The following is a 15,699-nucleotide window of genomic DNA, read 5'->3' as shown; positions in this document are numbered from 1 at the left end:
TGATTTGTGTGAGATTGGATTAAGGTCAGAGCCTGTAAGAGCACACTCAGAAAAACACGTTAGAGTACCATAATTGTTCATACTAAAAAGTTAACTTGTAATCATCAAAACATAGAGTTGTACTACTTGATCAAAACTTGATCTTACAGAGGGCCCCAGGGGTCTCGCCCAGTCCTATTTCCATCTCTGATTTTGTACATTTTACCATTGCTACATCGACATTTAAACTGTTACAACAACAAACTTAAAATCTGGTTTTTATTTGCTTTTGTTCTTTGAACTTGTGGCTAAAACTGAACTTTTCACTCACAATCCTTGTGGATCGATATTTTAAAACCAGGCAAAATCTGTACACTTACGGATTAGCTAACACAACCGCTGCATCAAGTTTATCTTAATCCTCCCTCTCGGCGGCCTTGTCCATCGCACAACGTGCCAAACTAGATTCTTTGAACTTGTTTCGTTCTTTGAACTTGTGGCTAAAATTGAACTTTTCACTCACAATCCTTGTGGATCGATATTTTAAAACCGGGCGTAATCTGTACACTTACGGATTAGCTAACACAACCGCTGCATCAAGGTTAATCTTGATCCTCCCTCTCGGTGGCCTCGTCCACCGCACAACGTGCCAAACTAGATTCGGTGAAGACGCTGCCAAAACAAAGGTCGCGTCAGCTGGGAAGCACATGGAAATGGCACGCTCCACTACCTGCCGCCACTAGACCACCCTGTCGTCAAACACAACTCTATTTCGTGACTCCCATATTGCATAAATAATCCTTTGAACCTCAGCCACAACCTCTTTCTCTCTATCCCGCAACACAACCTGCTTGAACCCATGGAACGTACCAGTTAGATCCATCCTCACACCCAGGTTCGAAACAAACCTACACAAGCTCACCACCTCACATGTCAAGAAAAGATGGTCCACCAACTCCTCTTCAACCCCACACACAGGAAAGTTAGGATCTACATCATGGGTACGATGTCTTAACAACAAACAGATTGGTAATGCATTTGAACACGCCCTCCAAGCCACCTCCTTGCACTTGGGTAAAGCCACTGCCTTTCAGAATTAAGTTAGGAAGGAGTATGAAAATGAGAAAATGATGTCTAATCTAATTACAGACCATATGTCGTGCTTAACAACATTTTTACGGTCATACGCACAAACAGTGTTACGATAGCTCGAGTTCCAAGCAAGTGACAGACCAACATCAACAATAATCAATTCTACATGATCGAAAAGCATCACCCTCCCCAAAGCTACCATAAAGCTATCTATTCACTTACCATCATGGTCTTGCATTACTCCACCCACTTCCATTATATTGTCATTCTGAATCCACTTGTCATCCACATCGGCATCACCCGAACACGCGTAGCCATAGTAGATTCACGCCGCATAGAGAAATGATTACATTGAACGTTTTTATATAAGTAAATATAAATATTTAATGATTACAAATAAACATTATAATTATAACAATGAAAAATATTATGCCACCCTTATTATGGATTTCCCCATGTTGAGTGGTGGAAACTTTGCTAGAGACGTATGGAATGGAGTATCCATCCTTATTGCCTCACAAAAGAAATGAAGTTAGAATTTTTGATCTAAATTATGAACCCAGGACCCAGGTAGCTTCTTCATTGAATTTGGTAAGATAGTCCATCAATGACTCATGCTTTCCTTGCTTAATCTTTCCCAAAGTATGAGAAGTCTTTGGGAGTCCCATACTTGTAATAAAATGATGAACAAATTGTTTGGAAAGTTTTTCGCATCCTCTAATGGAATGAGAAGGAAGGAATTGAAACCATTGTAAAACTGCTTTCCTGAAAGTTAGAGGGAAATGTGACATACCAATGTAATCGAAGGCCCCAAGAATGACATGGATGCAACAAAAGCATCCAAATGTTTTGTTGGATTGGTTTCTCCAACATTCAATTATATTACCATCCTCTAATTGCCAACATGTTCTAATTAAGGAATTTCATGGGAATGTTGTTTCAGACGTGAATAACTATTAGAATGTTGTGTGCGATGTGTTGATTGTGAAGATTTCACATGGACGACGCCCAATGTTCTTCCACAAATTGAGAGAGATGTCGTACCTCTACTTAGGATAGGTAGTGTGAATCCGTAGTGGGGATGTACATGCAAAAGACGCTCAAATGTGCTAAACCTTTGTCTGGTCATTGTAAGTGGCTTCCTAGATGATAGCTTTACTTCTATAGTCATGAATCATTAACTCTATTGCAACTTAATATTTTGTGGGAGAATTGACAGAACTAACCAAGCTGTACAGACTGAATTAACCACTAACCAAACTGATGATAATAACAGAAGCTAAAACTGGGTTTTTAATATTATGTTTCCCAGTTTTCACACACCAAATTATTTTGTGGGAGAATTGACAGAAACTTGGACAAAAAAGTTATGACTTAAAAAAAGATCAAATGAAAAAACAGTAGTAATCCTCGATGATCATTCATCACCTTTTGGAACTTCTACTCCTTGCCAAAAGATCTCTTATCCCCCCAACAATCCATGTCTCTTTGGCAATATCAGATGAAATGTCATAAAATTCAGGGTTGTATCGCATCACCACCAAGTTCTGATCTTTCCTTGTACTCTCTTCCTCCATCATCATCAATGACTTCAAACTCTGTCCCTTCTTTACATGTTCCTGCACCTTTCCTTTTTCTTTCTCTTTGCTATGTGGATTCTCCTCTTTTTCATGATTTTCATGATCACGTTCACTCTCTCTCAACCAGCTTTTCGCCGGAGCAGACCTGCAACGCATGAGCAACAATGCATTCGGAGGAGGAACAGACGGCACACCACCAATTGATCCATCATCATTACAATCCTCTGTTTCTTCTTTCATGTGAAACCCCTTATTTTGATCCTCTTGCAAAACCATGAACCATTTGGAAAAAGCAGTTTTCGATGCTTCACTTTCACTCTCTTCCACACCCACAATATTTTCATGACACACTTCATCTTCATCATGATCCTCATCATCATCATCATCATCGTCATCTTCTTCGGTGGCGACATCAGTTCCTGGGAAGGATCCGAAGCATCGAAGATCGAACCTTATGGATCGTAAACATGTGAGGAACTGCATAATCTCCTTCTTGAAACCGAGGGTCTCAGCCCAGCTGAGACGCTTCCTCTGTTTCTTGTCATTGTGGATTTTCTCAATCTCTTCCATCACTGATTGCCAGCTCCGGCACGCTGTTGTGGACTTGGGCCTCACCTTGATCTGCCCGGCACAAGTGACTTTAGGGGAGGTTGGTTCTGAATTTTCCGAGCCCATGGGCTTGGTTTTAGCCCATAGTAATGGGCTCGCTTGGGCCCCACCACCACCACCGCCTCTGGAGATTGAACTCTTACGGCGGTGGTGGTGGCGTTTGTTGGGCTCTGAGGGCCTAGCGGGGCTGCAAATGGGCTTGGGCATTAGACTAAGATGATGAGCTCGAGCAGGAAAACATACCAACAGATCTGTAGAGGGTGCTGCTGCTTTGCCTTCTCTTCCTCTGATCATGTTTCTTTCTCTTCTAAATCTTGGTTTTGGGGTTTTGTGCTATACTTATTGCATGCGCCTTAGATCTTGCGCTAGCTTGCTGAGTGTGAATATTGAATGGTGTTTGTTTGTGTTTGGGTGTTTGGGTCTTTGTTAAGGTTTTTAAAAGAAAGAAGAGAAAGTAGTGGTGACAGCTTATGCAGTTCTGCTTTAGCCTTTATCTAGTTGTTCTCTTTAAAGTATATGATTGTTCAATTAATTCTTGTTGTTGCACTAGTTTTTGGTGCCCTTTAAATTTGTAAAGTGATTTGTACACATTCGTATATGGTTAGAAAACTATAGAGAAATTGTAAAGCGGGAATACTATCAAAACACAAGAAAATAACGTAAAAAATTTTAAATTGGAGAAAAAATCACAGTTATGATCTAAATCAATAAATAGATAATAAACGCTTTGAATTTTTTTTCAAAATAATATTCTCTCGATCTCATCTTAATACCACAATACATCCACACTTTCCCAAAACAAAACTTCTCAAAGATAAAAAGTCTGTTTGTTTGCGGTTTTTAAAAGAATTTTCAGTTTTTAAAAATTGAAACCAGTTTTATACGACCTGTTTTCTAAAACTGTTTTTTAAAACTGTTCTTATTTTAGTTTTTAAAACAAAGAAATAAAAACAGGTAAAAAATGTTTTCAATTTCTGTTTTTAGTTTTCTGATATCAGTTTTCTAAAAGTTGGAAACATGTAATTCAAACTGTTTCTAAAACTGTTTTTGAAAACAGTTCTCATTTTAGTTTTTAAAACAAAAAAAGGAAAAAAAGGAAAAAATTGTTTTTAGTTTCTGTTTTTAGTTTTCAGATATCAGTTTTCTAAATGCTGGAAATATGTCATTCAAACTGTTTTCTTCTTCTGAAAACTGTTTTTAAAAATTGTTTCTAAAAATTGTTTTAAAAACCAAACTGCAATAAATCAGACCTAAACACTTTCCCAAAACTTAATCAGATATAACATTAAAGTGCTAATGATTGGTGCTTGACGTAGCTTTGGCCTCCCCCATCTTTCATTATTCTAGACAATGTCAGACCTCTCAAAAATAATTTTCTTGACATCTTTTTTCCTTCATGGAATCAACCTCATGAACTACAACAATATTCATGTTCATGTGGAGACAATGGAGTGGAAATAAATAAGAAAGAAAAATAATTGATTGATATTTGTTCGAAGAAAGAAAAAATTAAAAAATGAGGTATATTTTAGATATTTGCTCTGTTTATCTATTTTTTTGACGGGCAACTCTGTTTATCTATTTGAGTATCATTGAATTTAGAGGGGTCACGGAACAACTTTCTTTCTATTCCTTTATTCATTTTTATGTTTTAATTATCTGTATGAGTGTTGCATTTAAAAAGAGAAAGTTGGATATGGAAAAATAAAGCCAAAGCCCACGAGGCTTGCTCCATGATCCAATGATAGCCACACCTTGTGAGCCCATGCCAGATGTTGCATCATATCTGATATCCCCTCTTGTGTTATTCTGCCACCAGCAGGCACTCACAAACACACATGCTCTCAACCTCAACTAACTGAACGTCCCCTCCTATAAAACCCACAACTGTTTGTGAGAAAATTTAAAGAAAAGAAGAGGGTCCCCGGATTTGGAGAGAGTGCTACATAGAAATCATTGCTTAGGGGGATCAACTCAATGGAAAACGATGGATTAACATCCATTTTGGCGAATACTGCAACACTTGTAATTTGTTGTAGTTTCCGACCGCCACAAATTAAATGTAGTAAAAAATATATTAAGCATAATTTTGGAAATTGAAACAATTACAAACTGTGCGTTTGAAAAATATATGCGCGTTCAAACTACCACAATCATCGTAATATTTGTGTAATTCTGCTAGTTGCAGCTGTCTGATCCCCACAACTCAGAGATGTTACTGAGTGTACATTGATCTTGACCCTTACTCAATTTTTTCATTGCTAGACAAGGGAAATGAACTAGAAACATTGTTCAGCTAATTATAAGAACATACAAAGTCTTCCTAAGGTTTAATTTGTTGAAAATTTTGAAGAAAATTTATTCTTGAATTCCGGTGTGTAACACTCAATTGGCAGTTAAATTGTGGGTGTTAACAGTTTGCTCAAGATTGAATTTCTGTGGATTTTTCTATGGATTAAAATTTGTGGTGTTTAATTAAGCGGGTTTCAAACTGCCACAATTTTGTTTTAAAAAAGAAATTCTTCAAATTGTCATGCGATTTTTCTGACAAAATTCATCAATCGTACAAAAATAATTATATAGCTTTTTAACATTTAAATTTTTATAGAAAAGTTCACATGTAAAATTTGCAAAAAAAAATTCACATAAACTTTTTAAGGAAAATTCGCAAGAAATATCCCACCTCAAGCATTGAGATCCAATTATGAAATACCTATATTTTTTTGTTACCTATATTCTTTCTCCATTCCTGAATAAAATATATATTGCAGCAGAAGTAAAGTTAATATAGTGTGAAAGGGGGACTAATTAAAGTGAGGATGCCATAATGAAGACGGTAATGCACTTGAGAGCATGGGAATAATGGTCCCCTCTAGGTCTAGCCATTATGCAAACAGCACTAGGATTATAGTTTTACGCTTTAGGACGAATCATATAATAATACTCTTTTTCAACTTTATGAAATTATCTACATTGTTGTCATCATGATTTGGAGAACTTCTATTGTACTCCTATCTGTATATTTAATTTCGAACCATTTAAACAAGGCAAACATTGTAAGGTTTAGAGAAGTACTGAAAGAAACTTGTTGAACTGATGATCATATATAACACTCTCAAAGGTTAACGTTTCAATTATTAATTAATAAATTTCAACAAGTACTTATCTAGCTGGATGCTTTTGAATGAAACTATATAATACATAGCAGCAAGCACACTATTTGTTAACTTCAATTTTGGGGGAAAAGTGGCACGAGAATTTTAGAAGAAAGAAGAGATAAAGGTAAAACCATAATAGACAAATTAACTTTAGTGAAAATTTGGAACCATTTTGGTAAAACAATAATAGACAAACTTTAGTGAAAACAGCCACTAAACCTCCCCCTGCTCACCATCTTTTCGTTTCTTAATTTACTTTTACTAGTTGTTTTGTGTTTGCTCTTTTTCATTGTCTACATTACAAATTAAAGCAGTAACAGATTCATTGGAACTATGGAAGTATTCTAGTTTAAACATGAGATACTTGGGGCCGGCAGTGAATTGAAGTTCAAGAAGTAAAACAACACATCAAATACACTTGGGGAAAATGAAGAAAGTTAAAAATTGTCTTCTAATTGTTTGTATCCAGTATCCACACACATCTGTTTGTCTTTTACAAAAAGACAGGCGAAGTTCTTATGAAGACATTTATCACAGCACCTAACAAGTAGTTGCATATGCACTTGAATCGTGCAATTTGATACCCCAAATGATGTTGGGACATGTGGGTTAAATTCACTTTGAAAGAAAGGACACAAATATAACTTAGCTTATAAAGTTTATGAGTTGACAATTTCTATTAAAGGAAATAGGGAATCTACTTTCACACAATTAATTCATGCTATGTAGATTTTGTTTTTGATCCTTTAATTTTTCCTTACCTGCACCATCTTCAGTTTGGATCTGTGGGAACATATATTTTCTTCTTGTCATGTGTTCTGAGCATCCATTGTTCATGCAGCATTATCTGGTGTCTCCTATGTCCTGTTGAGTATATCTGCAATAGGCACAATTGGTGCCTAGTGTGTCTTAGGTCCTGATGGGTTAGTGGTTCCCTTAGAAGGTGTCTTCTTTTCGTAAGGAGTCTTCTCATCTTCTTGAATGAGTTTATGATCAACTGTAAATGTTTTTGTTTAAGTAGATGTTGATTCAGCAGTTGAGAAGTTAATGCTAGACGATGAATCACTTTCAAAGCCTAAACCACTTTTGTCATAGAGTTATCATGTATTTCCACAGAGTTTAACAAGATTATCATGACCAAGGGTGAATGAAGATAAATCATCAATTAATGTTTTAACCTTTTCTTTAGAGATACAACTTCCTTAGAATCGGTTTGATTTCTTAAAAATTCATTTTTTTTTTGCTTAATACATCAGAAGGCCCCTGAAATTGTAAAGGGAATAAGTTCCAGGGCCTGTAAAATTTTCGCATCAAATTGGGTTCCTAAGAATTTTTTTTTAATTCAATTAAGGACAAAGTGTGCCAGCCGCTGATGTGGCTCGATTTTTAATCCGTCACATTATCCACGTGGCTTTTATAATATTTTTTAAATGACAACTTATGCCACATGTTTTAACTATTTTAAATCTTTAATTTTTTTTTATTCCAACTCATTTCCGTTATAGAAAACTAACCTATCCTTAAAAAAATAAAATCCTAACCTAATCTTCTCTGGAATTATCGATGAAGAAGGAAGAGGGAAGAAGAAAAGGAAGAAGAGAAGGAAGAAGACCATGAAGCCGCCCTTCCCTACAACGGCGCCGCTCGCTCCCTCTGTGGCCTCTGCCTCGACTTTAACGCCCCCTCCTCCGATCTCCGGCACCACCGCTGGCCTCTGCTCGACCTCAATGTCCCCTCCCCCGATCTCCACCATTACCGCTGGCCTCTGCTTGACCTCAACACCCCCTCCCCCAATCTCCACCACTACCGCTGGACTCTGCTCGACCTCAACGCCCCCTCCTCCGATCTCCACCACTACCGCTGGCCTCTGCTCGACCTCAACGCCCTCTCCTCCAATCAAGGTCAGATTCCATTTCAATTTCTTCTTCATAACTTGTTTCTCAATTTCCCCCCAATTATTGATTTTGGGTTTACATGGTTATGTCTCATTGGTTTGATTCTAGGTTTTGTGGGTTTTGCATGTGGGGTTTTATGAAAATTCTGCTGGTTTGATTATGGGTTTCATGGTTTGATTATGGGTTTAGTGGTTTTCCAATCCAAGAGTATGTTTGATTTTGGTTTGATTCTGGGTTTAGTGGGAAAAAAAAAGAAGTTTTCCTTCACAGTATACGAATGGATTTCCAATCCAAGAGTATGCTTGGCCAGCCTATGAAGCTTTCATCTGCATGTTCTATGCGTGTTTCTAGTTCTCAGTGGAAAGGTGGGCATTTTTTCTACTGTTAATTGCTGCTGGAAATCTTGTTGATTGTATTGAAGGCAACTCAAGGAATTTTGCTGTATGCGTGGAAAAGCTAGGGAGTTTAGTTAGTGAGATTGGAGGTAGTTTGGGGGTTCTGAAATTCAATTGCCTTGGGGGTTCAATTTGGGGGTGAAAATGTTTAAATTAGGGATTGGTTATAGGGATTATTAGATTAGATTAGGTTAGATTATTAGATTAGTTTATTAGTTAGATTATTAGTTTGTTTAGTTAAGGATTGTTAGATTAGGTTATTTATTAAGTTTTTAAATTTTTTTCTGATTATTTAATTGAGTTGGAATTAAAAATAATTTTTAATTAAAAATTAATAATAAAAGCCACGTGGAATTTATGACTGGGATAAAATTGAAGGCTGGCACACTTTGACCTTAATTGAATTAAAAAAAAATCTAGGGACCCAATTTGATGCAAAATATTTCTAGACCCTGAATTTGATTCCCTTTACAGGGGCCTTCTGATGTATTAAGTCTTTTTTTTTTGCTAAAAGCTCAATCTTGTTGACAAGTTTCATGCTCTTTTTGAAGTGTGATAAAACGTTTTTTCAAGGTTTTAAACTTAGTAGCTAAAGCATATGAGTGAGCAAGTAATTCATCATAATCATCTTCAGAGATATCAAAACTTACCTCCTTGTTTTCTCCATCTGAATCGTATGTTGATGCCATAAGAGCGATGAAGGATTCTTCATTGTTGTCCTCGTCTTCATCATCTGAGTCTCCTTCTGAATCATCTCATCCTACCATGAGAGCTTTCTTCTTTTTGTACGTAGAATTCCTAACTAACATCTTGTTCAGCTTAGGACACTTGGGTTTGACGTGTCCTGGTTTCTTGCATTCGTAGCAAACAATGGGATCTTTGTCAGAGGAGGAAGATAACTTCTTGGATTCATAATCCTTTTTGCGATCTCGTTTTGACACTTCTTTTCCTTTTCCTTCTTTTTGTAGTTTAAGCCACATCTGTTTGAACTTTCTGTTGAAGAGGGCTTGCTCTTCGTCTGAGCATTCCAGGTCATCACACGATGCTTCGGTCTTTAGTGCCTTCGAGCTCCTGGCTTTGAACGCCACAGTCTTCAGCTTCTTGGAACTTTCATCCAACCTCTCGAGTTCTATTTCATGAACCTTCAATGATCCTAGAAGGTCTTCTAACTTTAAAGTCCTCATATCTTTTGCTTCTTGGATCGTCGTGACCTTAGGTCTACATATCTTGGAAAGACTTCTCAGAATCTTAGTTATTTGATCGACGTTGTAATATGTTCGATCTAAGACTCTAATACCATTCACTATGGTTTGGAACCTACCAAACATATCGTCAATGTTCTCCCCTTCCTTCATCTTGAAGGTCTCGTACTCTGCAACGAGTAGGCTGAGTTTGACTTATCTTACATTTTTTGTGCCTCAAAAGCAACGACCATGGCATCCCATATTTCTTTTGTTGTCTCTAGGATATCAACTTTGTGCAGTTGGGATTTGCATAAAGCGCATTGGAGACAAAGTCTTGCCTTGTAGTTTAGTTGATCTTCCTTCTTTTCTGCATCTGTTGAGTCTTCTTCCTTTATTACTTCATTTGCAGCATTTTTGTGGATGATGTTGCCTTTGTTTATGATCTCTCACATCTTGTAGTTGTTGGATCTGATAAACGTCTTCATGTGGTTCTTCCAGTAGGGATAGTTTATTCCGTTGAAGAAGGGAGGTTGTTCGTGTCTTAATCTGTGGGAACGCACTTGTCTTCGACTGCCATGGATCTTTTCTCTACACATGTTAAGATGTTAGTTTCTTAGAGCCGAAGCTCTGATACCAATTAATATCGGAAAAAATAACACAAGAAATGGACGGTTTGAATTGTGTTCACTTAAAACTTGAGTTTTTCAAACGATTATAAGTTTATGGAATATTTTCACAATCGTTTGATTCAGCGGATATAAAAAATAGGAGAGTAGACGATAAGCAAACAACAATATATCATAGTTCACCCGCAAACGATGGGGCTACGTCCAGTCCCTGGCTTAACCAAGATTTCACTAAAAAGTATCAAGGACTTCTCCTACAACTAGTATTAGACATAACTTCTCCCAACAAGTATTCGACAGGACTCCTTCCAACAAGTATTCTACATGACTTCTCCTAACAAGTATTAGTCAGGAATTCTCCTAGGTCAAGTATTGTTTAGGACTTCTCCTAAGATCTTTTTCAAGATCGTTTGGCTCTACAAGGTTCTCTTCTCACAAAAGGGATAATAGAAATTATAAAGCTCGGGAACTACAAAGTGTTTGAGTAGATTTGACTCTTAGGAATACTTTGTGTTCTTGATCTAGAGATAGTTGATGTAAAGATTTGACTCTTAGGAATATCTCTCTTTGAAGCAGATTATATCTAAAGGCTTTGACTCTTAAGATTTTATTTGAAAGTTGCTTCTTGCGTGCTTGAAGAAGATTTTCAACTTAGATGAAAGTTCTAGCTCAGTTTCTTTCTTCTGGAAATCTTCAAGTCCTCCTTTTATACTACAAGAGCTTCAAGGGGTTGAGAGTCGTTGGAGCGTGTAGAGCATCTTGAGTACTAGTCGTTGGATCAAACGGTCTTCTTGTTAGGAGCATTAAATGCATTGTGACCTTTGCTGAAGCCAAATGCTACAAAGTATATCTTGTCAGTTGGTTGGTAGCATAGGTAGCAACATTCCAGTCTTTTAGTGAGAGAAAAAGGAAACTTTTGATGGTGACAATGTTTTACTTGTTTTCTTGTCCAATGTGCATTGTGAGATATCACGTGGTTCTTTGCACTTGACTTTCTCTTTGAACAATGTCAGAGAGGTTTCAATTTGAATATGCCGCTCTTTCTGTAGACATTTCCTGATCTTCAACCTTTGAGATAGATGAAGCAGATCTTCATTAACCATAGTCTTCTCAGACGATCTGTCAACTTGGATATAACTTGCATTGCTTTGTCCTGAAGCTTTGACTCTTTTTCTTATCTCTCTTGTTCCTCTCTTTTATTTATCAGACGACTTATTAAATTGGACTTTCAAATTCTTGTGTAGTCTGCCTTGTAGCTTTGACCTTTCTTATCTTGTTTGGACTGTCTCCTATCTTGATCGATCTTATCTTCTCTTGGTTAGACGTTCTCGTTGGTTCGACTTTCTTTCCTCTTATAGTCTGCCTTCAGTGTCTTCATGCTTTGTCTTGCACTTAGTCATCAGACAATGGGAATGTGTAGGTTATTTCCTGAAATATAGTTCATATGAAATAATTAAACCTCTTCACTTCATCTCTTGAATATTTGTATCATTCAAAATATAATAAACGATATGTCTCGCGTTTGAACTTTAACACATTTTTCATCCAAAATTTTAAGGTAGTTGTATGAGTATTTCAACCATATAAAACTCACCACTTTCTTATTCATCTAATTTGAGACTTATGTTACTCATTTTCACTTAAACTTGAACTCTCAACAAATATATGTATCTTTTGGAAAGACAAATGCTTGTTCATATTATACAAAATGATTCATCTTCTGTGTACCGACCGATATGTTGCCTAACCGAATGGTTAGAGTGCTTCATCTTAAAAGACTTTCCATCTTGAGGTTTTGTGTTCCTACGTGAAGATTGACTGAGGCGTTCTTTTTCCGCAGTTCCGACCGCCAGATATATTGTTCCTTCGTCAATGGTCGATCTGGTAATAATGTCGCAACGACCTAGAAAATGTATTAATTTCAGCTTAAATAAGTTTTTGGTCCCTATCCTTTACCTCATTTTTGGCATTGGTCCCTCGTCGGAGTAAATGCGGACTTTGTTCTCTAACCTTTGTCAAAACAATTGGTTTAGGTCCCTCCGGAGATCTGGGTCAACGCATGAGCTCCATTGACCCATGTGTCATGGCCACATCACTTTAATGACCCCAATTGGAATTTTTTTCTTTTAAAATATAAAAAAAAAACGCATAGTTAAAACCCTTTTTTGAAAATTAAATTCCAAATTAGAACTTCATCTTATCATCTTCAACATCATATCTTCTTCATGTTAAAAAAAATCACCAGAACTTTGACGAAAGGATTGAACGAAATTTGCAAAAAGCCAAGTGCCTGCATCTTCTTCATCCCTGCAATCATCTTCCGTTCCTGCAATTTCATCGCTGCCCAATCAACTTCCCTTCCTGCAATTTTAAATTCATCTCCGTCTTCCTGCAATCTTCATCTTTACTCGACCTTCACTTCTCCTTCTACACACTCACCCTCCCTCGGCCACCACCATGAAACCCAACACCACATCTGTTGCGAATCCAACACCCCGAAGCCCCTTCCCATTCCACCCAGCCAAAAGAAAAGGGAAACATTCTCACACTCACACCTCCGCCACTCCGTTCTCACACTCCATCGTGCAGATCAGAGCAGATGGAAGCAGATCAGAGCAGATGGCTGAGATTTCTCTGTCTTACGTTCTCTCTGGATCCACTATTTTCTGGGATTTCTTTTCCTCTGCGAAATTCGTTGAAAGTAGCTGAAATTTTTGATTTTTTTTTGTTAGGAAAATAAGTGAAATCAAATACGAAACTGGTAATTAGATTTGCTAGGCCTTGAATTTGTTTTTTTATATGATCTGATAGTTAATTGGAGATTACGTGGCCCGTGTGGCATGGCCACATTAGATTAATGAGGCCTGGTGGAATTTTTTATTTATTTAAATTATAAAAAAAAATACCCTCAGTAATTAAAACATATTATCCTCCTAATTTCTATTGAGCTACAGACAAAATTATCAACATCAATTTAGAAAATATCCAAATTTGTAAACGAGAGATAATATAAATTTTTTCTGAAATCCAATATAGTAACTATTGGTCTCATTTTCTTCTTTCTATACCCTGATTTAATATTACAACTCTCACCTATCAACTTCAATTTTTAATTATCACAATTCTCACTTCCTAATATAATTCAACTTTATATAAAATTATCTTAGTCAAACTATACAATAATTAATAATTAATGAGTTCTTTAACTAATATCCTTAAACCACTTATATTTCAAAACGAAATGAGAATGCAAAATTATCTTACTCTAAGGGGTTTGATTGAAATGTTGTATAGTATAAAGCCTGATAGTGTTAGGCCTATGAAGATTAGGTGTTATAAAATTGAATTACTTATCATATTTTTTAAATTGATACAATCATGCATGTGCTTGGTGGTGGTAGAGAGTGGTGGTGATGATGGTGGTGGCGGTGGTAGAGATGGAAGCGGTGCTGGCGGCGATAAATGGTGGTAATATTGTGGCAGTGGTGGAGGTGGCGGCAGTGGCAATGGTGATAATGGTGGTGGGTGGGGCGGGAGTGGCAGTTGTGGTAGGGGTAATGGTGGTGGTTGAGCGTGGTGGAGGCGATTGTGAAGGGGTGAAGGAGTTTGTTGTGGTTGTGGTGGTGACGATGGAGGTAGTGGTGGAGGCAATATCGGTGGTAGTTTTGGCGACAACAGAGATAACGGTAGCAGTGGCGAAGGGTGGTGGTTGTGGCGGCCTTGGTGGCAGCAAGGGTTGTAGTGTGGGTGGTGGTTTCGGTGGAATTGGCGGTCGCGGAGGGTGGTGGAGGCGATGGTGAGGGTGGTTGTGGCAGCAATGTTGTAGGGTGGTAGTGACGATGGCGGTGGTGAAGGGCGATTGTGGTGGTGAAGGTTGATTAAGGCAGTCGGTGGTGGTGATGATGGCTGTGGAGTTGGGGGTGGCTTTAAGACCCCGAATTAAATAAATAGTTTTTATATTTTATTGCAGTTGATTGACTCTATACGTTGTATTATCACATAACTGTTTGGATTATTATTTATTCACGCGCGTTGGTGGGAAATATTTATGGAATATTCTCTTGTAAGTATTTGGGTGAATATAAAGTACTGTTTTTATATTAATTTTTCGTTGTCAGATAATATTGACGCGACGTGCAACACGATCATTTTAAAGATAAGTTGAAAATATATCATACGTGAAATTTATACAAGCTATAATAGTCTGTAAATTTCAACAGTTTAAGGTGTCAGATTTGTTACGTGGAGCAAATATTTTATCTTGGGCTGCCACATCAATTAATTTATTTTTTTCAAAATCAACCTATGATTTTTACCTATGATTTTCTTTGTGTCGGTAGGGAAACAGTCTTTAAAGCTTGCTAGAAATGTAAAACCCCGCAACGAGTTCAGATGTTTCTATGGAGGAGGGCATTGCCCAAAGAATTCAAGAGCTATGATTATATGAGAATGTTAATCAGTATCTTTGAGACCTCACCTCGGCTGCCATGAGCTATGATTATCATGGAAACATAGTTTCTCCCAATGTCGTGGGGAACTTTGAGCTGAGACCGACATTGGAGGACCAATATGGTGGAGATGTTTTGGAGGACCTGCATGCTCACTTGGAACGGTTTATCCGGAATTGCAATACTTATCAGGTGCACAATGTTCTAGCGGATACAATCCGCTTGAGTTTGTTCCCATTTTCTTTGAGGGACACAGCTGAAGAGTGGCTGAAATCACAACCCCAATAGAGTATCACGTCTTAGGAGGATCTAGCGGAGAAAAGTTCACAACAAGATTTGTCGCAAGAGCCCTTTTGTGAAAGTTGAAGAATGACATTTGCTCAAATTACCGATGAGAATCTCTATGAAGCTTGGGAGCGTTTCAAGAAGCTCCTAAGGAAGTGTCCTCAACACAACCTTACCCAAGCTGAACTTGTTGAAAAGTTCTATGATGGTCTACAATACTCTTCGAGGTTTGGTTTGGGTGCGGCTTCTAGTGGTGAGTTCGATGCCCTTCCTTCACAGGTTGGGTATGTTTTGATTGAGAAAATGCCTGTAAGAGCCATGAACTCTAACAATGATCGTCAATCCCGAATAGGAGTACTTGAAGTTGAAGCCTATGATCAACTCATGGCCTCCAACAAACAACTCTCCAAACAAATGGTGAAAATTCAGAGCAAAATGAAGGGGACCA

The 15,699-nt window shown here is 37.5% G+C and overlaps 1 protein-coding gene and 1 pseudogene across 1 annotated transcript; both read right to left on the bottom strand.

Moving 5' to 3' along the window:
* Positions 1–2,241: 2,241 nt before the first annotated feature.
* On the bottom strand, positions 2,242–3,737 carry LOC130732092 (uncharacterized). Its single transcript, XM_057584214.1, has one exon. The coding sequence runs from the start codon at positions 3,552–3,554 to the stop codon at positions 2,496–2,498; it is 1,059 nt and encodes a 352-aa protein (XP_057440197.1). The 5' UTR covers positions 3,555–3,737; the 3' UTR covers positions 2,242–2,495.
* Positions 3,738–15,325: 11,588 nt separating this feature from the next.
* LOC130734831 (small nucleolar RNA R71) lies at positions 15,326–15,424 on the bottom strand (annotated as a pseudogene).
* Between the last annotated feature and the right edge of the window lie 275 nt (positions 15,425–15,699).

The sequence above is a fragment of the Lotus japonicus genome, chromosome 1, assembly GCF_012489685.1.
Source record: "Lotus japonicus ecotype B-129 chromosome 1, LjGifu_v1.2".
In the NCBI taxonomy this organism is placed as follows: Eukaryota; Viridiplantae; Streptophyta; class Magnoliopsida; order Fabales; family Fabaceae; genus Lotus; species Lotus japonicus.
The sequence above is the reverse complement of the archived record's forward strand: the minus strand, read 5'-3'. Positions and strand labels throughout refer to the sequence as shown.

Excerpts from the sequence above, each read along its gene's own strand:
- LOC130732092 (XM_057584214.1), bottom strand. The coding sequence starts at position 3,554 with ATGATCAGAGGAAGAGAAGGCAAAGCAGCAGCACCCTCTACAGATCTG.